This window comes from Neohortaea acidophila, assembly GCF_010093505.1.
Source record: "Neohortaea acidophila strain CBS 113389 unplaced genomic scaffold BDY17scaffold_1, whole genome shotgun sequence".
In the NCBI taxonomy this organism is placed as follows: domain Eukaryota; kingdom Fungi; phylum Ascomycota; class Dothideomycetes; order Mycosphaerellales; family Teratosphaeriaceae; genus Neohortaea; species Neohortaea acidophila.
In genome coordinates, this window is record NW_022985510.1 from 1290893 (window position 1) to 1312956 (window position 22064).

Genomic DNA, 22064 nt, shown 5'->3' on the forward strand with positions numbered 1-22064 from the left:
GCGCAGTCTCGGCCTCAGGCAGCCGCAACGCAGAATTGGGAAACTGCAGATAGTCACGTGCAGTGCTTTGTCTGCCCTGCGATGAGACGATTTTTGCTCGGGCCTACTTGTAGAGATGAATGACAGTGTCGAGAACGAAATTGCAACGCTTTTGATCCCTAATTACGTCCTTGCCCAAACCCCACGATTAAATCATTAAAGCAATTGCGAAATACCCATCAACCCTCAGAACGCGAATGCAGACAACGCACAACTAAACGGCTTCCAACAACCTCCACTCACCCACCTTCGCAAACGTGCCCTCATTACTCTCAGCCTTCCCCTGCCCAAACCCCTTGATCTGCCACTTGTCCGGCGTTTGCAGCTCCTTCGTCTCCGGGAACGCATTCTGCACTTGATGCACCAGCATCTCATGCTCGCCGTGTGCGCCAGGCCATCCTCCAAGACGTTGGACGGCCAGCTTGAGGAGGCGGAGATGCGTCTTGGCCACATTCTTCTCCGCCACTGTGTCGACTGCCGAGGAGCCATTCGTGCTCTCCGTGCCGACAATGATGCCGTGTTCCCTCAAGATATCACCCGTTGTGTCCCAATCGTCGTCATCGACGACTTCTCCAGGGGTACGCTCCACGCCGACCGCCACCCGCAGCGTCTCTTCATGCACCGCCAATGCCTTGGCGAAGTACTGGTTGGCGAGATCGACGTTTGTCTGGCTCTTGTTGCCTTGCTGCAAGTACCATAGTCCAATCGACGAGTACAGCTCCGCAAGCAAGACGTTGACCTTTCGGGTAATCGGGCTCGACAGGCCGTGAGTGCGGCGTTGGTTGTACGCGATGTCTTCGCAGAGGCGGAGAGCCTTGAAGGGATGGCCGGAGAGGTAGCGAGCGTAGATCAAGTCCTTGCCCAGGGTGTCCATTGTCGTCGACGACCAGTCTCGGTGCGCCTCGCGCGTGTTCCACAGCGCTGTGAGCAACGACTCCAGCGTCTCGTAGTCTTCTTGCACGCCCAACAGCTCGACGAGACGGTTGAGATCGTGCAGGTTGATCTCGGTGAATTTGATGTTCTGGTGCTTGCACACATCCAACACTTTCCTGGCGATCTTGTTCGACAGCTGCAGCATCTGTCTGCGAAGGTTGGCATCGCTGGGTGTCTTGGAGTATCCGATACCCGCAAGAGTGGAAGCGAGGTTGAATCCATGTCCGATGCCCTTCGCTCCGGTGTAGGCGTCGTTCTCGAGGGCGAATTCGAAAGCGCAGTTCGCGATGTCGTAGGCCTCGGCGTACGACCCAGCTGCCATGAGCTTGGCGATGCTCCCATTGGATGCAAGCACCACGGCTCGGACAAAAGGCGAACGGCGGTGGACACCGAGGTACTCCATGATGGCCACCATGAATAGGCGAGCAGATTCCTTGCTGAGCAGCTTCAGCTTGGAACCATCCCTGGCGATGAATACAGCCGCGACATCTTTGTCGAGCGAGGCGACAGCATCATGTCGATGAATCCTGAGAAGGAACGCTCGAAGAGCGCTGGCCGACAGCAATATCGCTTGGAGGCTTGCGTTGGAGTGGACCATGTGGCGATACTCGTCAAAGTAGAACAGCTCGGTGAGGAGGTCGGCCATGACATTGGAGAACGAGATGGTTGTGTCCACAGAGGATCTGACAATCAATGCAGCCAAGAATGGAAGTACACCACGACCGTACTTTGTCAAATCGAATCCCCAGCTCTTTGAATTGGTGGTGTCTTTGCAGATCACCTGGCGATGGATCTCGGCGATCATGGTCTCGAGGTATGTCGTGGTCTTGGTGGCTTGGAAGGTGGTCACGATCGATTCTGCAGCCTCGATGAGCTTGCTCGACGACGTCTCCTTGGTGATTATTTCCGTCGTCGCAGTTGTGAGCTCCTTGGTGACGACATCCGTCTTGCCTTGCTTGTAGTACAAAACCGCCGTCTGGTGCAGGGTGGACAGGGTTGAAGTGCTGCTGTATCCAAACTTCGACACGGACGATCGGTACTCCGTAAGAGAGCGAGATTGAGCGCTTTCCAACGTCTCCGAACTGACCGTGGTAGAAGTCTGGGCGCGGATAATTTCGCGGGCGAAGAAGACTGTCAATGCCGTCTGCACTTCGGCCAAGTGAACAAAGGTAGAAGACGAAGTCTTCGAGATCCGTTCGTACAGGCTCCTGGCTTCCGAATGATGTTGTTCGTTTGTGCTGGACACCCGTGCGAGGGATAGCATCGCCCTCGTCGTGACTTCGGACTGCTCACCGAAGATCACCACGGTGGTACTGTGGTACTGCTTGGTCACCTGGTACAGCGTCTCGTACCTGGCAGAGGTCCTTTCGAGACACATATAGTAACGCTCGTACAGCTGCTGCACGAACGTGGCTTGCAAAAATTTGGCATGCTGTTTTGGCTCCTTGACGAGAGTGTTCCAAATGACTCTGTAGCAGGCCACTGCATCGTGATACCGACCGTCTGTCCAATAAGTCGCTGCGACAATCTCAAGGGCTTCGAGGGCTTGAGGGTGGCAGACGTCGTTGCTCTTGTTGAGAGACGACACAATCTGGAGGTAGAAGTCGATCCAGCCCGGATAGATCCTAGCTCGTTCATGAGTTCGGCGTGCAAGTTCGTACAGAATCTTGATCGTATCCTCGTGGGTGGTTCCAAGGTGGGCGCGGCGCACAGCCACGACTCTCTGCAGAGTGACAATAGCCTTGTCTGGCTGGTGTTCTTCGTCATAGTGCTGCAGGAGCAAAGTCTGCAGGCGACTGATAAGGACAAAGTCCACAGTCTTCGCCGTGATGGCGGCAAGGAACACTCCCGACAGAGCCCATTCGACGTTTGCCGGCTCTCTGAGTCGCTTGTAGCCTGGGACCAGGAAATCAAAGATGAGGTCAAGCGTCTCTTTCTGGAAGACGGTGGTCAACTCCACATTCCTGGAGGTGCTGGTCAAGAACGATGGCCAGACACGGCTCAGGAGCAATTTGACAATCTCGACACTCTCGCGGACCTCGAAACGATCCACGTGGTGAGAAGCAAGAGTCCTGGCCATCGTGACCACTTTGATATCAATGGTCTTTGTCGTGTCACTGATTGCAGTACGAAAGATCCGCTCCAGGATGTCGGTATGCTGGTCGACAGATGTAGTTTCAACCAGTCTGGTCTCCACGACAGATATCTAACACAATGTCAGTAACACTTTTAGATTAAAAGGCGGTGTTCTTATTGAAAGCTGACCTGGCGTTGGATCTCAGTAGTCCGAACCGTCTCTTCCTTGTGGGCACTCTGGTGGAAGTGGACCGTCGATTTGAGTAGAGTAAGTGCCGCGGTGAAGAGGCCCAGCTCCGTCAACGAGGTCGCAACGGTGCTCAGTCGAGTAGAAATGCTCTCAAACAAGGAAGCCTTAGAGGACAATTAGCAAGCTTGCATGCTGACAGGATACACTGTGAGGCAACATACATGATGATACTGGTACTCTCGACTCACGGAGCACAGTACTGCCGAGGCCTCGGTGGTGCGCTTCTGGCTGATCAAGAACTTCGAGTAAGACGTGGCAACATCGATGTTGATCTCATGCCATTCGATCGCCGTTGTTGAGCGTGCCGTTGTGGACACCACTTGCCAGAGCTCGACGAACTCTCGCTCAGTCTTCGCGATCCTGAGGCGGTCGTGGATCATGACGATGTCGAGGGAATCAACGTCAATCGCGTCTTCCACATCATCGAAGATGGACTCTTTGAGGGTTTCAATCCTGTGTCGATATGATTAGTTCAGAATCAAAAGGTGAGCGGCGATCAACATACTTTTCTTCCGCCCTGGTCCTGCCCAACACAACCCTGAGGTGGTCCGAGATACCTCGAGCTTCATCCGAGTCCCTCCCATGGACATGAATGGTAGCTTCGTGGATCAACTCATAGATCGCCGCCGCGCGTTCCTTCTCTTGAATGTGCTCGTAGAAAGTCGCGAGGAGGGTCCGCATGCGAATAACCTCCATCGAGTAGCTGCCGTGAATCTTCACGAGAAGAGTAATGACGATCAAGTAGACTTCCTCACGATACGTCATGATCTCAGTCCGCTTCGTGTCGACGAGCGTCTCGGAGACACGCAAGAAGCGGTGTCCCAACTCCAAAGACAAGACATCCAGCTGGAGACGATGCGAAATCTTGGTGCACTGGTAGTACAGTCGGGATGCCTCGGTCACCTGTCCCAAATCATCATAGATGAGGGCAGCGTTGAGGATGGATTGGAGCGTGATACGCTCATGATCCTTAAGGTGTGTCTGACGGATCTGGATGGCGAATTTGTGCATCTCCACCGCTTGGATGAAAGGCACCTCGTGAGCCCAGACAATGCGTTCGATCAATGCCATGATCGTAACGGTCGGCAGCGCGGCGGTCAGTTCCTTCGGATGCTTCTCGCCATGATGTTTAAGGGTCGTCGTCCAGTAAATGATGACGTACGGCAGCAGTGGGTGCTCGCGGAAAATGCGATCGGTGAGCTCGAATCCGATGTCTCCCAGCTCGGGCTCTGGATCGTCTCGCAGGACGGCTTTCGCGTAGTGAAGGGCCCGAATGAGAAGATCGCCTTGCTTGTGTTCATCGGGAATCACGATCTTGCCGCTGTGGATGAGGGCGGAGACGCTCTCGTGGATGGATCGATGTTTGAAGCGTGCGAGGTAGTCGCCTTCGGCCAAGATGTGCCGGATATGTTCTAGTGCGTGGTGCACATTGATGCCGTGCTCCGGCTTGTGGCCATGGGTGAACAATCGTTCCATGTCGGAGATCGTCAAAGGACGCTCTGCATGCACCATCCAGCCCAAGACGGTCCTGGTGGTGGAGGAAGGCTCATGTCGGGAGAAGACCTTGTGTACCAGATCTTGGACGGTTGGCTTGGTCTTCTCAAAGTGCTCGAGAGTCTTCACAATCTCCTCATAGCTCTTCAAGTGGTGCAAGATGTCTGAAACGAGGATGGCCAAGACGAAGGACTCGCCCGCAATTCTCGCAATGCGATCCAAGACCTGGTCCTGTTCGGAAGAGCGGTGATGGAAATGGTGGGAGTGTGACAACGCTCGAAGGCTGACTGCGCGGATGTCCTCGTGCACCTATTTCGGAACGAAGCTCAGCATGGGAGCGGAAAGTGCAAAGAGAAGCCAACTTACCTCCTCGCGAGTGATTGTGACATGTGTCGTATCAATGCCCGATGGCATCGAAAGACTGGTGGCAAGTCCAATCAACTTCACTCGCTTGCCATCGCACACAATGTCGGCAAGTCTGTCGAAAACGGCCTGAGCCGGAGTTTTGCCACCCTCGTAAACGTTAGCAAGGCTTTCCTTCATATCATTTCCCATGTTCATCGACTTACATGAATCTCCTCAAGGCCATCAATCACTACGATGAGGTCTCTGGCGTTGTCCAGCGACTGCTTGAAAGCCTCGGCCAGCGCCTCCCACAGATGGTCTTCATAGACCTTGACGTCACCCGTGACAGTGCAGTGTTCGTAGGCTCGAGCGACAGCATGATACGTCTGCATATCGCCGATGCGAAGATCGAGGACCTGGGCGAGCAATGACTTGAGGATGGAGATCGGAGTGGTTGCAGCATGGGCATCCGAGGCTACAGCGGTGTTAACCGTGTGAAAGGCTCATCCAGGCAGGGAACGAGAGGACTTACGAATAGCGTAATACAACGTCGAGAAGGTCTTGCGTCCAAGAGGCCTCTGCAATCGTTCCACAGTCGAAGCAGCGAGGACCGATTTGCCGGAGCCAGAATGCCCCGTGACTGCCATGACTTTACGGTGTCCTTGCACGAAAGCGCCCAGAGGTTTTTGGAACCACAAGCATGTCGACTCTGCCTGTCCAACCAGGTAGATGGTGTGGTCTTGTGTGAGCGTGGTCTGCACCGTGTCCATCGAGAGCAGCCAACGCCTCAGCGACTTTGTACTGAGGCCAGTGGTCAAATCCAGTCCCTCCAGTTGAGCCTGGTGGGCCCAGATGAGGTCGATTACGGTCTCCTGGCGATCGCGGAAGCTCTGAATGACGTCGTGGCACACGTCGTAGATGTCCAGAGTCATTGTTGTCGATGCGGTGCCCTGGACAACCTTGTAATACCGAGTCGCCACCACGGATGTTAGAGTGAGCAAATCTCCGTACATCAATGCGAGTTGCTCTCTGATAAGCGGTGTGGTTGTGACCACCTCAGTACGCCAGAGAAGAGCTGCAACATCGAGAGCATGTTTGTACAGGCTTTGAGAAACGGTCAGCAGGCGGGATTTAGTTTGTTCAGCAATGTGATAACTTACACAGCGAATGCCTTGTCCAATGCTTCTGCGTTCTCGGGTCCGAGCTGTAAAATAAATCAGCGATCTATGCCGCCAGTGATAAACGTCATGACTGCAATACCTCGAGAAGAAGCTTGCAATAGCCGTATGCAAGATTGGCAGTTCCGCTGTCCTCAGAGCCAAAGCTCTTCATGATCTTCTCAAAGCCATATTGCCTTTCAGCGAAATAGAGGGCTCTGATCAAAACGGTGTCCCTGGAAGCTGAATGAGCAGCGAATTCAGTAAAATCTGCAACAGAGGCTCTCACCATGTCGATCCACGATGAGGCAGCGTCGAAAGCCGCACGTTTGCAATGTACTCCACTAAGGCAATAAAAGTCGTGGTTGACACGGATTCAAAAACGCCGAAGCCCAACTCCGCGGCACCCTTCTTGCCCAAGGATTGACCGGTCTCGCGAATGAAATGCATCGATGAACTGTCCATGGTCCCGGAAACGACTCGCTTTGATTGGGATGTGTACGAAGAGCGCACAGAAGTCATCGACTTTATTGTCGCCGGTGAGGCTTCGTGGACGCCATTGGAGTTACCCGCGTGTACTGGCGTGGACGGAGGGCTGGCTAGAGCTGGCGCTGGAGCCGTAGCCGGAGGCGCGGATGGAGAAACGACTCGAGCTGGAGCCATTTCTTGTCGTTGTTCTTCTGTCTCTTCAAAACAGCAGGAGGAACAGCAGCAGCAGAAGTTTAAGAGCTTTTCAACCCAACGATGTCTCTTAGCGAAGCCACCGCGGGGGCGTCGTCTTTTAGAAGGCGTCGAGGGCATGTGGCTCCCAAGCTCTGGGCCTAAGCTAGCATGTTATATGCAGCCGTGGCGAGATCAATGGCGTCGACCCCCAGCCTGTTCGGCCCTCAAACAGCTCGCCATCCCTTCTTCGGATCTCTGACGATCCTCGGATCTGACGGGTACAAGCAACATGGGCGAATGGAATTGCGAGCCAGCACACGATGGAGGAGTCGTTCTCCACTGATCGTACGGGTATCGGTTCCGTGCTTGTCGTCCTGTGAACGAATGACTGGTGCCGGATCGCCGTCCTCCCAGCACGGGTGCGGCGCTAGGCTGAAGGACGGCATTGCAGGGTTGGGAGATAATGGACAATGCGTAACTTACGTGGACGAACGTGCCCCGGAACGGAATGCACATGCAAGCAGAGCCAGAGTGAGCAGATGGTGGTGGCGGGGTAGCTGTGTGCTGCAGGCCGTACGTTATGCTTACTAGACGGTCTCACATCTCATCCATATGCAGTCGAGCGCCAGATCAGGCCACTACATTTCGATCTGTCGAGACCCAAGCCATGGGCTGTCTTGCGCCTGCTCGCCGAACGCCTTCGGAAGAATGACAGGCATACAAGCCGACGTGGTCCCATCCCAAGCTGAGGGTAAACGCCTCGACAGCTTGAGCATGGTCACCGTGCGCTGGAGAGGCCGCTGCAGGGTGAAAGTCAACGCGGTATCTTGCAGCAGGAGGTAGCGAACGGCGTCCCCATCGGGCAGGTCCGAGAGCAGAGGTGCCGGAAGAGATCGGCAGGCCCGCGGTGGCTTGGTGGGAAGCAGCTCAGAATACGATGGAGTGGATCTAGATGCTGTGCCCTGCATGGTTGGGAGGGGAGGTGGACGTTGCCGCATGGGGGAACTGCACAGATGCGCGAGACGGGTGGATCGGGGCGCGCCGCAGACTGCGTGGCGGGGGAAGGATTGCGAATGGTTGCGAATTGACGGAGCCCCGCCCGTCCATGCAGATCATGCTTGGAGGTCGTTGAATACTTCCATCGTCACTCACGAGCTGTGGATGCACGTGCATGTCTCCATCGTGTAATTTCTTCTTTAGGTCGTCACCCTCGCTTCTTGGTGCGGGGCGTGCATCGCGATTTCATTTCGATCTGCACCTCAGCACCTTAGTAACAGAGTAACCCAGCGGGCCACCAGCATCTTCACCGTTCTACGTAGCCTCGTCCCACCGTATCGAGGTTGGCACGGCATGTTGTGGGGTTTGTACGTTAGCGATGTAAGAAAAGATGATGCCGAACATCCGGTGCCTGTTGGCAAGGGTATTAACTCGTAGTCAACCCTTCATCCCAACGAGGAGAGCATTTGAGAATTTAGCCATGTCGTTGACATGGTTCCCATCCGCGTTGTCATGACTGAAAGCTCGTAATTCAAACGGTGGTCGTCTTGCATTGTTGCATATCGAAGACAAGACAACTGACGACATGGAAGGCTCGCTACGGGCTCCAGTGTTCTGGAAAAGGTCTCGTGATAAGCCCACCATCGCAGATCTGCCTGGAGAAGGTTGCAAGGATGTCAGACTAGTGTTTCCCGAGACCGAGCTGCAGCACCAAGTCTTCGTCGATTTCTCGAACTCATGACGCGAGCAGAAGCACGAGAAAAGCGGTCATGTAAAGTTTCCAGGCGAATGGCTCGACGAGGAAAAGTGGGATCCGGCAGCTGAGCTGGCGGCAAGGCTGGTCAGCATTGTGGGCATTTTTGGGATGCCTAAGGCCTTTACTGCTTCTGCGGTAGGCATATACTCTGACTGTGCAAGGATTCAACGCCGGTCTGGCTTCGGCAGAAGGGTCCTGTACAGCGTCCGATACAACACTTGATCCCCTCCCTCGCCTATAACTCGGAATGATCCCGATACGACCTACATGAGCGAAGCGGTGATTGGCCAAGAAGAGGAGGAAGTGGAGGAGGAGACAGAAGAGAGTGGAGAGTAATGGACTGGTGGAGCGCCAGATCACCACACATCCACGGAGAGTGCTTCAATTGAGTATGATTCTCTGCAATGACAATGGCCACAGACTACGTCTCGGCACAAGAATCACGGAAGGCTGACGTACCAGATTCTCCACACAAGCTTGAGGGTGGAACACGCGCATAGTGTAGCGAGAAGGGTCTGAGAGGAGCGACGACACTGTTCGAGTGTTTGGACAGATGCCCGTGAGCAGCGATTTTCTCTCGCCTCAGCTCTGTGGCCGCGACAGGTTGGATGAAGGACGGAGGAAGAAGTCAAGTTGCGTGAAGTAGTCCTGGGTTGAGTCCGTGCACGACTGGTTAGGTAAGGCGGACGACATCAATCCATGGGTGGGTGCCGGAAGCTTGATAGCAACCTAAAAAGCATCAATCCCGATTCATTCAATCCCGAAGCTCTCCATCATACGCGCTTCAATCCCATGACACCGGTTGGAAAGCACATCGAATCACTGTCGGAGGAAAGAACACCGCTCCATCGCCGTCATTGATCTCCCTCCACCCCGCCAAGCGCGCATCTCACGGCGAAGCGAGCAGCGTTGAAGGATGACCGCATCCCTCGCCCGCTATCAGCCTGTTGTGATATGCATGTCAACGTCTGACACTGCACGTACTTGAGACCCCGCCACACGTGCAATTCCTCAACCCATCATCTCTTCTCATGGATCAACGTCCTTCCGAAAGGCAGGATGGGGCCTCGGCCCCTCCACGCGTCGTGCACTCGCCCGAACGCAGTGCAGGCACCGACACAAGGCGCACCAGCACCAGCTCCGCGGGTGTAGGCAGCGAGCCCGGCCGCACCGCCGACATGCAGGCCAGCTATAGCAGTATCATCAGTGACTCACAGAGACAACGCTCACGACCCCAGCGCATCGACTATGGTAAGCCGATCGAGCGTCTCGTAAGTCCACGCAGCAAGCTGACTTCTCTTGTCCAGGCTCGATGCGCACCGAATCCGGTCAGCAACAACTCACCATCCCCTCCATACAAACCCCTCGAAGGCCCGGTGCCGGCAGAAGGGCCCCCTCCTCCGCACACCCTCACCGTGGTGCCATCTTCTCCACCGACGACGATGCGGAGGAAGTCGATCTCGACATGCGATTGGCACGAACACAGTCAAGAGAAGTCGTCAATCGAGACCGCGATCGGGATCGGGGCGATCGGGACCGACACTTGAGACGGCACGACAGCACGATCCGAAGACGCCCAGCGGCCATGCCGCCGGCACTGCACACGCTGGAGAGCGACGAGCGGGAGGACGAGGCGGAGACCACAGGCCATGATGCCATCGCCGTCACCACTCCCGCCGTCGAGCGTGCAGAGCACCGTCCCCACGCCGATTCGGAAGAGACGTTGCGTGGGGAGGAGGCAGAAGAGGAGGAAGAAGAAGAAGAATCCCCGGACCCCGACACTGATGACGCAGACATGAGCGATGCAGAGAGTTTCACGCTGAAAGACCGACAAGAAGCTATCAACGAAACCCACCCGTTCGGCATACGCATTTGGAAGCCGGCCTTGTACAAGAAGAGCCGCTCGGTGCAACGCAACGCGGAAGGTGACATTCACAGCGCCCCTGGCGGCAATGTCAGTCGCACGCTGTTCATCTTCAACTTCGCCTGGACTCTGATCTTCGGTTGGTGGCTATGCCTCGTCGCAGCGAGCGGCGGCTTGGTCTGCATGATCTTGGCCATCTTTCGATTTCCGGGATGCTACGAGTATGGCCGAGTTCTGATCAGTTTGGCCCACTACATCTTCTATCCATTCGGCAAATACGTTCGGCTGGAGCGAGACGAAGCCTACGTGGAAGAGGACGAGGGCGAGGGCAGAAGCATCACCGAGTACGAGCGTTGGCAGACTGGCGATCTCGAGGAAGGCCGGTTGTTCTTTGGACCCACGGACATCAACCGCTCCCTCATTGGCCGCAGGCGGGACGAAGTCCCGGGTCTTGACGAGAACGACAGCCTGCTTGGAAGGCCACAACGACCGAGTAGTCCGGCCGAACGCCTGCGGAACAAGGCGAAGAAGAGACTGTTCGGACGTGGGAAGTGGAATCTTGGGAGGGTCATCTTCTTCCTCTCCTTCTACTTTCTCATCACGCCATGCCTCTTCTTGGTTAGCTGCATCTGCTGGTTCTTCGTCTTCACCATCCCCATGGGCAAAGTGACGCTCCTTCTCTTCTATCATCTCCGCCGCCACCCCCTGGCCATGAGCTTCCACACAGACAGCCATTACATGCGTTCAGGAGTGGATCGTGGAACATCTGGCAGCAGCATCTTGCTGTGCACGTACCGTGCAGTCGGGCTGAGATACTGGAAGTACACCGTCGACGGCACCAACGTCTTCCTCATCAACCTGCTCGCCCTGGTCTTCTTCGTTATCTTCGACTATTACGTGCTCTTCAAGCAATTGGGGATCGTCGCGTGGTTCACAAACCAGGGATTTGTCTTTGCGCTCGCCTTGGCCTCGATCATTCCACTGGCCTACTTCATCGGCCAGGCTGTCGCTTCGATCTCCGCCCAGAGCAGTATGGGTGTCGGTGCGACGGTCAACGCCGCCTTCGCCACCATCGTGGAAGTGTTCCTCTACTGCGCTGCTCTCATGCAAGGCAAGTCCGCCTTAGTCGAAGGCTCCATCGTTGGCTCCATCTTCGCCGGCATACTATTCCTGCCCGGAATCAGCATGTGCTTCGGCGCCATCAAGCGCAAGACGCAGCGCTTCAATGTCAAGTCGGCCGGCGCCACCACGACGATGCTTCTATTCGCCGTCATCGGCGCCTTTACTCCCACGCTATTCTACCAAATCTACGGCAGCCACGAGATGAAATGTCACCAGTGCTTGGACACCACCGACTCCGGCCGAGACTGTCGCAGATGCTACTTCTCGCAAACGCCGGCTATTCGTTCTCGCTTCTACCAGGAAGCAGTACAGCCATTTATTTGGGCCGTCAGCCTGCTTCTGTTCATCAGCTACATCGTCGGCCTATTATTTACCCTCAGAACGCACGCTGCAGTGATTTGGAACAATGAACCCGACGAAAAGAAGGACGTCAAAATGGAGCAGGCGGCGCACAGAGTCGAGGAGAGACATCTCAGCTCATCGACTCCCATGCCGGAATCTGCGCGAGCTACGCTGACGCGACAGTCGACTGCTGCTACGCTTGGCGTCGGGAATGTCAGGGATTCACAGATGTATAAGCGCATCTTAAATCAGAGCCTGAAACAAGCCGGGGTCGGTAACAGCGCGTCTCAAACGGTGAGGAGACAGGACGACAGCGTGATTACGCCTCATATGGTGCCGCCCAAGTCGCCTGAAGAAGAATCTGGTCCCGCGCTCCGACAGCGTATCCAAGGCCTTAGCGTCGAAGACAACCGAGCACTGGTCCAGGAAATCGCCGAGATGGCGGCGATGGCGGCGACAGTGGCTGCGCGAGATGCGACCGCGAAAGCCACGCGGAAACCCTCCTTCATGGGCAGCGGCAGTCAGGCACTGCCCCGTCACCAAAGCTCCGCGTCAAGCAAGGATACGAAGGATTCAAAGGACGCGTCAAAGGATACCGTTAAACATCACCCCCCGGCGCAAGAACCTAGTACGCTCGGCTTCGAATCAGACCTTCAACGCACCGTCACCGGGGCCGCTGCGGCTCCGCCAGAAGACCCCCACGACCATCAGGAAGAGGGCGGGCACGATGCGCCCAACTGGTCGCGCGTCAAGTCCTACACCATCCTCTTCACCGCCACCATCGCCTACGCCATCATCGCCGAGATCCTCGTCTCGACCGTCGACGCCGTGCTGTCGAACGTGGACGTCGACGAGAAGTTCCTCGGCATCACGCTCTTCGCGCTCGTGCCCAACACCACCGAATTCCTCAACGCCATCGCCTTCGCCATGAACGGCAACGTCGCGCTGTCCATGGAAATCGGCAGCTCGTACGCGCTGCAGGTCATGCTCCTGCAGATCCCCACTGTCGTCGTCTTCTCCGCCGTTTATGGCTGGTACTTCCTCGATGTCCCCGATGCGCAGGTGCTGCAATACTCGTTCACGCTCATCTTCCCACAGTGGGACATGGTCGTGGTGATTCTGGGCGTGTTTTTCATGGGCTGGGTGGTGGCCGAGGGCAAGAGCAATTACTTCAAGGGCAGCACGCTGATCTTCACGTACGTGGTGTTTGTCGTCGGGTTCTGGTTCAGTGGCTTCGACCACATGGATGTGAGTAGCCTCCCCTCTGCATGTTCAATTTTCAAAGCATTTGAGCTTGTGCTGATGCGACCGCAGACTAACAATCTCCTCCCGGATGATCCGCTCGCTCTGGGCTCGAGCCCAACATTCCAGCAGACGTTCGTGTCGGCGGGTAAGGGGAGGGCATATCCCCAATGATGTGTAGATGGTTGAACTTGCCTGCTTTTATAGAGGTGTATGGGTTGGTGCTTGACAGATGGATGTTTGGCGGCATTCTTGAGCGTGGGCGTTGGTCTCGGCAGTAACTCTTGAACCGAAACTACTTAGAAATGGCACATTTCTCTTGGACATGGACGTTGTATAATTCGGTTTATTGACCTTTTGGTCTAGGTAGTATGTAAGGCGAATTCCTACTACCACAGGTCAAACGATCTATCTAAACTCTTGAGCTCTAGCGCTCTAATTGATGTAGGCGGAGGCATATTCGGTATCCCGGCTGCCTGCAGCGCTCGAGTATCGTAAGAGGAAGTTGGTGTGCGGTCACAGGATCCCGACGTGTGGAAATGAGGTTCTACTGCGACATCTCTCCTTCTTTGCTCCTCTTCGTCTTCGCAGGCTTCCAGTCTTGGATTCCTTGAGCTTAAAGTCCTTGCATTGAGAGCGGTCGAAGACGAGGGAACTGTAGCTCGTCAATACATGCACTCTGGTAGAGAGAGGCCGCGGAAACTGAACGAACCTGGCAGCCCACGCAAGGATTCCACCGCATGCCTTTGCAGGCGCTTCTCTATCTCCTCCCGCAGCCTGGAGAATGCATGTGCGTCTCCTTCTCCATATATCGGAGGCATAAAGACCTCAAAGATGCCCAGGAGGCAATACACCTGGTCTTCTTCGATGGTCGTCTGACGGCCCGTAGCCCACGCCATCCGCTCACTCACCCCAAACTCAGCAAGGCGCGATCCTCGCAATGCCTGCACGGGGATCTGGGTGGTCTCGTGGATCTCCCTTTCCAATGACCACTTGTCACCCAGCAGCTGGCCTTCTCTCGAGAAGAACTTGACGGTGCGCGGCGCGAGGAGTTCCTGCAGCGTCCAGCCGCGGGAGAACCAGCGGCTCCTCCTGAACTGTTCTTGCCATCCGCCTTCGTTGATCGAGACGTCGGAGAGATAGACGTAGCAGCACGCGGCACTCTGGTACCACCGAAACATCGAGTTGATCGCCGCGCTCAGCTCGACCGCGTTCTTCTTGTCGATACAGCACGTGTCGATCCAGAAGTACTGTAGGCCGTCGGCTGCGGCCTGCTGGGCGCAGAACTCGATCTTTCGCCAGCCTGCTTTGCTCATCGTCCTGCTCATGTCCGCGCCGGGCTTCAGGTCTCGGAAGAGGATCTCTTCTGTGCCCCAGGTGTGAGAGAGGATTCCGTAGGCGGGGGCATTGTAGCTGGCGGGCTCGCAGACGCCGATTTCGCCGTTGGGTTTGCGCTGCAGGAGGCGGATGAGGGCCATATCGCGATATTTGCCAGCATATCCTCCGCTCCGCTGGGCCTGTTCGTGCTAGCTATGCACGAGGATGCTGGCAAGGGTCAAGAATCGGACGTGTTCGCCGAGCTCTGTACTGGCAACGGCGTGCCCATGAGAGATGACGGACAATGCAAAGAAATCATGATGAGCAGAAGTGACGGGAGAGGATGGGAGAGAATGCACCGCAGCAACGTGGTCAAGCTCAAGATACTGTACCTTTGCGACGTGCCGCTTTCACCGGTCGAGCTCGTGATCGGCCTCCGCCACAGTGGCTTGCTTACGCGGACGAGGGGCGAAGGCGGTTCGCCATCGCTGCGGCATTGATTGCGTGAGGCAGCACTTAGCTGTCTTGAAATCGATGAAGATCAGGTGGTTGAAAGAAGAGAGTGAGGTTGGTTGGTGTTATTGATCATTCCTGGTTCTCCGCTAAACACGTGCCACGACTGGTTTAGTCAAAGCTTAAGTATTTCGCCTTTGATGAAGCGAGCACGACAACGCGGTAATAGGTCCCGTCAACACAAGGGCGGCCAGGCTCTGATACTAGTACATTGACTGGTCTATCACCCGCTATGCATTCGTAACAATCTCCCACTTCCCCAAGCCAGACGGTCTGAGCCTCTACTTCCACAACTTGCTCAAACTCATCTCCTTGTCCTCGTGCTTGTTCAACACCTTCGCCGTCGCAAGCTCGAAATCCTCCTGAGTAACATGCACACGCCGCTCTCGGAGCGCAAACATGCCCGCCTCGGTGCAAACGCCCTTCAACTCCGCTCCACTGCACCCGTTCATCTTCTCCGCCACTTTGATCAGGTTGATGCCGCGCGTGAGGTTCATGGAGCGAGAGTGAATGCGAAGGATGTCCGCTCGCGCCTCCACCGTAGGAGCAGGGAATTCGATCTTGCGGTCTATCCGGCCGGGGCGGAGCAGGGCGGGATCGAGGATGTCGAGCCGGTTGGTGGCCATGATGATTTTGATATTCTTGGTGCTCTCAAACCCATCGAGTTGGTTGAGGAGTTCGAGCATAGTGCGCTGGACTTCCGAGTCTCCACCTTGACTGCCTTCCACCCGAGAACTACCGATGGAGTCGATTTCGTCCATGAAGATGATGCTAGGCGCGTGCTCTCGCGCCATGACGAACAACTCACGCACCATTCTGCTTCCCTCACCGATGTACTTTTGTACGAGCTCGGAACCGGACACTCGGATGAATTTGCAGTCGGTGTGATGGGCTACTGCTCTGGCCAGCAGCGTCTTGCCGGTACCCGGAGGGCCGTAAAGAAGGACACCTTTGGGCTGCGCGATGCCGAGGGATTCGAAGAGTTCGGGGTGTTTAAGCCCGAGCTCGATGACTTCTTTGATTTGCTTGATCTGCTCTTCGAGACCACCGATCATGTCGTAGGTGCTGTCGGGCACTTTTTCCACCATCATGAGGGAGACGAGGGGGTCGACGGAGGAGGGGAGGAGGGAGGAGAGTTTGTAGCTGTCGCTGAGGAGCGTCACGCGTTTGCCTGGCGTGAGTTTGGCGATGTCGATGTTGTCGGCAATATCCACCACTGTAAGAGAGGACACCGATTAGCTTTCGATGAAGTACTGCATGGTGTTTAGGAGACTCGCCATATTTGCCTTCGGGATGCACCTTGACCAGCACCTTCTTCGTCCCCATCACCTTCACCACTTCACCCACATAGCTTCCCGGCTGTTGCAGCAGGCCCAGCTCTTCCCGTAACAGGCGCACGCGGCTGTTGTATTCGTTTCGCTGCGCTTCTAATCGACGGAGGATGGCTTGCCCTTGGATAATCTCCAATTTCATCGATTCGATCTTGTTGTTGTAGAAGTTGTCCAGCGCCATGATGGGCTATTCTGGCGTTGTGTAAGGGGGAGAGATGACCGACAGCCGGGACTGTGATGAAATGCGCCCGATGGAGAGATGGAGAGGTGGTGGTTGACGATGAGGAGGTGATGTGCAGACAGACAGAGGCAGACACGATACGCAGCGCGCATGTCCAACTGCTGATTAAGTCGAACTAGAGTTTACCCAGCGAAGTCTAGTCCGACTTCAGCTGTGGCGTGAAGCTTAACTAGCTCTCGCCCGTCGCTACCTTAATGTCCCACAGATACCCCTCTTTGAAGGCACTCTTGCTTGCGATGTGGGAGGATTGGCAGATGGCCGGGGGGAAGGAGGAGCGTCGGCGATCTCTATAGTCAGAATGACAGGACGGGTCGGCGAACTGTATCGCAGGGAGGGATTGACTAGCAAGCAGCCGGTATAAAGCCGCACTTACTTCCCACTCCCAACTCCTCCCCTTCGTCCGCCGTTTCTTTCTTGCAAAGATTGTCGTAGCCGGAGCTTGCGAGCACACACCGCCCAACCATGTCCATCATCGAGCGCTACAGTCCACTGAATCTGGCCTACAAGATCATCGTGGTCACCAATGCCTCCTCGCCCGTCGGGGTCATTGTCAGCAACACTCTGCTCAAGGCCAACGCTCTCGTGCTCGGGGTCGACAACAAGCCGAAAGACGACACGCTCTCCGCATCCACGTACAGTCATTTCCAGTTCTGGAAGTGCAAGTTGACCGACGACAATGCCGTAGACGAGATTATCGAATATGCGACAAAGGTGTTCAAGACGGATCGGATCAATGGGATGGTGAATCTCATCAACGCGGACGATGATGCCGACACGCTGGCCGCGCACGAGAAGCTGGCCGCGAGGTGTGCTAAGATTATGGAGGGAGGAATCGACGGCGGTTCGGTAGTGACTACCGTCGTTCAGGCTGCCAACATCGATGCCCAGGCCTCGCATGCAGTGGGTCAGCTGCTCAAGACGAACAAACAGGTAAGCTCGGAGGTGTCGAAGGATAAAGTGCGATGTAATATTGTCGCAGAAGGTGAGTCTCCGCTGTCCGATTGACTGGTAAGTGATCGAATTGGTCGCTGACGAATACCCACTGCAAGGCGACAAAGCGGACGCGAAGCCATACGAGCCGTACACTGAGGCACAGGATCATTTCAACTTCCTGCTGAAACCGCGCGAGTGAGTTTGCCCGTGGATGTTTTTGGACTAGTAGACGTAGTGCTAACGCGTACCCGCCAACACAGCGATCAATACCGACCAAAAGTCCGGGAAATCACAGACGACATCCGAGCAATGTTCGCCTTTTCCAACGTCATCCTCTACCTGATAAGCGGCATGAGCGAAGGGAAGGACGGTATCGTCTTGAATCGCCAAGGACAGCTTGTGCAAAGTTGATGATTATCGTTCTTGTTACGTCTGCCATTTATGTCATTGGCAAAGGCGGTGATGTAGCGGTGATGTAGCTAGGGTTACGATACCCTAAGATCTTCCGCGCCAAGTCTCAAGCTTCACTTGTCGTCCAAGATTGAACTTCTTCCATCTCCTTCATCTCGCTCCTTTCAACACCGACTTTTCACCACCTGTACCGCCTCACGCAATTACCATCTCGTCGCGATCACTATGCCACCCAAAGGCCAAATCCGCGGCACTGCGCTTGGCCGACCCGCGCAACCGAAAGGCTACGCTCGCAATTTTCTGAACGAGGTCACGAAGCAGGAGAACCGGAGTGTCGTCACCAGCGTCGCTTTCTTCGCTGTATGAACTACCCTCGGTCACAGGCCTACGAGAGGCGGTGGTGCTAATTCGAATGCGCAGGCGGGCGTGGCATTCTTGCACAGCAGCTGGAGTGAAATCCTGCTTCCTCCGTGAGTACCGACATCTCGTGATATACTTATGCGCAATGCACCGAATCCTAACACGAGTCCAGCCTTTGATCAACTACCCTACCCCCAGAACACCGACACCAACTCGATGTGCGAGGAAAGCAGAGGCATGTGTACGATAGGAGCTGGGATGTGCATAGCGATGGCGTTATGATTGAAGTATTGTCACAGCGCCGAAGTGATAGAGAGCGAGATGGACATGGCTTCTCAGTGTACAAAATCACAACTCTCGAACGTCCATACCTCCCCTCTCCCGAGAATTTCTGCCATCCAAACAGCACATACCCGCCTTGGCCACAGCACCACGCTGTAACTGTCCGCTCCACCCTTCCCGTGAGCCTACGGTATGCCGCCACACAGGCACAGAGCAAACAAGATCCCAAATAAGCCGGAGCGCCTTCTTGAACTCCTGTTCGAGAGGGCAGAAGCGGGTGGAAGGGGCTTGACTTGGATGGGTCTGATATGCCAATTAATCTCCTCAAGCTACAAGCACTATTCAAAGCTCTGCCCGTCCACAGCCTTCTCCAACGCACCCTTGAATCCATCCATAGCCCGAGCATACAATTCCGGCCCAATCGAGATCCTCGCAACCCCCAACTCCGCCAGCTCCTTCCTCGTCAAAAACCCCGGCCGCAGGTTCATCTTAACATTAATCATCCCTCCCAACCCCTTGACCAACTCCCAAATCTCCTCCCGACTAACGCCCCTCCCCTTCGGCCCGCCCCAAACGTAAACAGTCGTAGCGCCAGCCTGCAAGTACGCGCGCCCCCTCGCAATCGCATCCCCAATATTGCCCCCAAACCGCAACACATCCGTCCTCGCATTGATGCAGAAATCCGGCACGCCCGCCTCCCTCGCGCCCTCGCGCGCCCTCACCACCCGCGACACAGCATCGCTCACCCCCCTCAACTCTCCCACAGCATTATCCACGTCCTCCAAATTGCCCCCCACGGCGCCAGCGGCGATGAACTGCTTCACCGTCTCCGCCACATCGCCGTACCCATCCTGCATATCGGCGGAAAGCGGGATCTCAGAGTCCTGAAGCACGGCTGCGATGCGGCGAACGGCGGCGAGGTTGTCTTCGAGCGAGAGGTCGTCGTCTTCGATGCCTATGACGGCTGCGAGGGCGTAGCTGGCTGTTGCGACGGCTTGGGTGCGCGGGTGCTGGCTGACGATTTTGGCTGTTGGAGGATCCCAGACGTTTGTTAGGACGAGGGGGTCGCCGGGTTTGCAGAGGGCGCGCAGTTTGCGGGCTTTGTCGTTTTGGGATGCCATGGTTTTGTTGTGTTAGATGTGAGTGCCGAGTGGAGTGAGGTTGTTGGATGTGATGGCTTGTTGGTTGGATGTCGCTCCTTCTTATAGAGTGCTGTATGCTCGACGTCCAGTTTCGATGTAGTCGCGCGCCCTTTGAATCACAAGGCAGTTATGATACTACATGATGTATACCTGAATATGATGAGATGCGCATCAGAAGACTGGGCGGCTCGTCATGCTCTGTCCCCATGCAGCAGGTGGATGCGGGACCACGTCGAGTTCGAGAGCCAACACGGTGGATCTTACGAGCGATGATCAGCGCGCCCTTCGCTGTCAGATGAAAGTCAAAAGACGCACGTCATAGAGTGAGTGATGCTTTGAACGATTGATTACACCTGTATATACACCGAATCCTACATGTGTGCTAAAATCCAACAACGAACCTAATAACCCCTCAAAGCTTCGATCGCTCCTTCGTAGCCTGTGGCTGTGGTCCACTGAGCGGATCGTAGACATTCAGTCCCAAAGTGTCCTGCGGCACGCCGGTGTTGTGCGAGCTCAAAGCCCTCGTGTCCACCATGTCGGGCGTCAATTGATCCACGCTCGTGCATCCAATGAGACGCATGTTCATCTCCATCTCGTCCTTCAACAACTGCATCGCCTTGTTCACGCCGTCCAGACCATACGCACTCATGGCGTAGAGGAAAGGTCGACCGATGCCCACACCCTTCGCGCCGAGACACAGCGCCTTGATGATGTCCGTGGCGCGACGCACGCCGCCGTCGACGTAGATTTCGATCTGCTTGTCCATGCCCAAGCGACGAAGCTCGGGCATGACTTCTGCGAGCACTTCAATGCCGGAGCGCGCGGTATCGAGTTGGCGACCGCCGTGGTTGGAGAGCACGACACCCTGCACGCCGTGAGAGATGGCGAGAAGCACGTCCTCGACACGCTGCACACCCTTGAGAATGATGGGCATCTTGGTGATGCTCTTGAACCACGGAATGTCCTTCCACGACAAAGAGGGGTCGATAAAGGACGAGATTGCGCGAGCAGCGCCTTGCGATCGGTCGACGTTGTCACCGCCGGAGTTCTGCACGTTGGAGCCGGTGTCGTCGAATTTGGAGCGCATGTCCTTCTCTCTTCGCCCGAGCTGCGGCGCGTCGACGGTGATGAAGAGGCCCTTGATGCCGCGCTTTTCGGCGTGCTGCACGATGTTCTTGGTGATTTCACGGTTGGAGTTGACGTAGAGCTGCATCCATTGGGTCTGGGGGTCGCGTCTGGCATCGACGATTTCGTCGAAGGAGCACGAGGCGAGCGTGGGGATCATTTGGATGACGTTGTGCTTGTGTGCGCCGCGGGTGAGGACGCATTCGCCCTCCGGATGGCCCAGCTTGCCGAGGGCGGTGGCAGTAACGTAAAAGGGGATGTCGACTTTCGTTCCGAGCATAGTGGTGGAGAAGTCAATGTTCTTGACGTCTACCAGCACCCGCGGTCGAAACCAGATCTTGTGATATGCGGAATGATTCTCTCGCATGGTCTGTAGGACAAGCTATTAGCCAACGTCTTGACGGTCATATGCCGCTGCATGACTTACAATCTCATCATCTGCGCCACTGGAATAGTATGCCCAAGCCGTCTTCTTCATGACCCGTCTTGCCACCGCCTCGAAATCCATCAAGTTGAAGCACTGGTCCAAGATTGGCATGTACTTGATCCTCTCTTGTCTTTCTTGCTCTTCTGGATCATCTGCCTTCTCATCCTGCTCCACGGTGTCCATGTTCACGTCGCCCAAGTGCTTCTCTTTCGGCAGGTATTTGTCAAGTGTGTCGGGCGGATGGATGGGCTCGTACTCTTCGGTTGCATCTTTGCCGGCATATTTGAGGATGATTCGAGGCCCTCCCGGGTGCTCGGGAAGGAACTGGATAAGTCGTTAGCAACTGGAATTCATCGGGCTGACTTGAATAATGCATGCAGAGTGGCAATGTCGTGTTGGACTGTGCAGAAAGGTGGAAGAAACTCACCTCAGTCACATCGTATGCCTTTCCGTGTACGATAACCCAACAAGACTCCTTTGAGTTGTGTTTGGCAATCTCCTCGCCTGTGAGCGTCATTATTGCCACCGACCACTCCTGCTCTTACACGGGAATGGGATGTTCGTCGCGAGGTTAGTGGGGTCTGAAGATGGATTGAAGGAAGCTCGAAGGGTCTTGGCTAAGAAGTGAATAATGACAGTCCACCAGCAGGCTCTAAATCAACAAAATCTATGAGGATAGCAGCAGAGATGGCGTCAATG

The 22064-nt window shown here is 55.5% G+C and overlaps 8 protein-coding genes across 8 annotated transcripts; 3 read left to right on the forward strand and 5 right to left on the reverse strand.

Moving 5' to 3' along the window:
• Positions 1 to 135: 135 nt before the first annotated feature.
• BDY17DRAFT_350454 (uncharacterized protein) lies at positions 136 to 7432 on the reverse strand. Its single transcript, XM_033738185.1, has 10 exons — positions 6584 to 7432; positions 6398 to 6530; positions 6298 to 6341; positions 5670 to 6241; positions 5362 to 5612; positions 5159 to 5305; positions 3804 to 5101; positions 3460 to 3751; positions 3238 to 3402; positions 136 to 3178 (listed from the first exon to the last, which is right to left on the reverse strand). The coding sequence occupies exons 1-10, from the start codon at positions 7093 to 7095 to the stop codon at positions 254 to 256; spliced, it is 6339 nt and encodes a 2112-aa protein (XP_033594135.1). The 5' UTR covers positions 7096 to 7432; the 3' UTR covers positions 136 to 253.
• A 2309-nt stretch (positions 7433 to 9741) lies between these two features.
• BDY17DRAFT_320099 (Sodium/calcium exchanger protein-domain-containing protein) lies at positions 9742 to 13454 on the forward strand (the record flags this gene model as incomplete). Its single annotated transcript, XM_033736384.1, has 3 exons — positions 9742 to 9961; positions 10018 to 13286; positions 13353 to 13454. The coding sequence occupies 3 exons, from the start codon at positions 9742 to 9744 to the stop codon at positions 13452 to 13454; spliced, it is 3591 nt and encodes a 1196-aa protein (XP_033594136.1).
• Positions 13455 to 13671: 217 nt separating this feature from the next.
• Positions 13672 to 15166, reverse strand: BDY17DRAFT_289208 (uncharacterized protein). The gene has a single exon (XM_033732322.1). It carries the CDS (start codon positions 14756 to 14758, stop codon positions 13946 to 13948), a length of 813 nt encoding a protein of 270 aa, XP_033594137.1. The 5' UTR covers positions 14759 to 15166; the 3' UTR covers positions 13672 to 13945.
• BDY17DRAFT_289209 (proteasome regulatory particle subunit RPT6) lies at positions 15167 to 16803 on the reverse strand. Its single transcript, XM_033732323.1, has 2 exons — positions 16388 to 16803; positions 15167 to 16326 (listed from the first exon to the last, which is right to left on the reverse strand). Exons 1-2 carry the CDS (start codon positions 16620 to 16622, stop codon positions 15392 to 15394), a joined length of 1170 nt encoding a protein of 389 aa, XP_033594138.1. The 5' UTR covers positions 16623 to 16803; the 3' UTR covers positions 15167 to 15391.
• Positions 16804 to 18197, forward strand: BDY17DRAFT_289211 (uncharacterized protein). The gene is made up of 3 exons (XM_033732324.1): positions 16804 to 17664; positions 17732 to 17810; positions 17876 to 18197. Exons 1-3 carry the CDS (start codon positions 17145 to 17147, stop codon positions 18024 to 18026), a joined length of 750 nt encoding a protein of 249 aa, XP_033594139.1. The 5' UTR covers positions 16804 to 17144; the 3' UTR covers positions 18027 to 18197.
• A 54-nt stretch (positions 18198 to 18251) lies between these two features.
• Positions 18252 to 18500, forward strand: BDY17DRAFT_320103 (uncharacterized protein; the record flags this gene model as incomplete). Its single annotated transcript, XM_033736385.1, has 2 exons — positions 18252 to 18386; positions 18447 to 18500. The coding sequence occupies 2 exons, from the start codon at positions 18252 to 18254 to the stop codon at positions 18498 to 18500; spliced, it is 189 nt and encodes a 62-aa protein (XP_033594140.1).
• A 468-nt stretch (positions 18501 to 18968) lies between these two features.
• BDY17DRAFT_342306 (phosphoenolpyruvate phosphomutase-domain-containing protein) lies at positions 18969 to 20134 on the reverse strand. The gene has a single exon (XM_033738014.1). The coding sequence runs from the start codon at positions 19787 to 19789 to the stop codon at positions 19007 to 19009; it is 783 nt and encodes a 260-aa protein (XP_033594141.1). The 5' UTR covers positions 19790 to 20134; the 3' UTR covers positions 18969 to 19006.
• A 7-nt stretch (positions 20135 to 20141) lies between these two features.
• Positions 20142 to 22041, reverse strand: BDY17DRAFT_342307 (FMN-dependent dehydrogenase-domain-containing protein). Its single transcript, XM_033738015.1, has 3 exons — positions 21793 to 22041; positions 21366 to 21689; positions 20142 to 21308 (listed from the first exon to the last, which is right to left on the reverse strand). The coding sequence occupies exons 1-3, from the start codon at positions 21880 to 21882 to the stop codon at positions 20223 to 20225; spliced, it is 1500 nt and encodes a 499-aa protein (XP_033594142.1). The 5' UTR covers positions 21883 to 22041; the 3' UTR covers positions 20142 to 20222.
• Between the last annotated feature and the right edge of the window lie 23 nt (positions 22042 to 22064).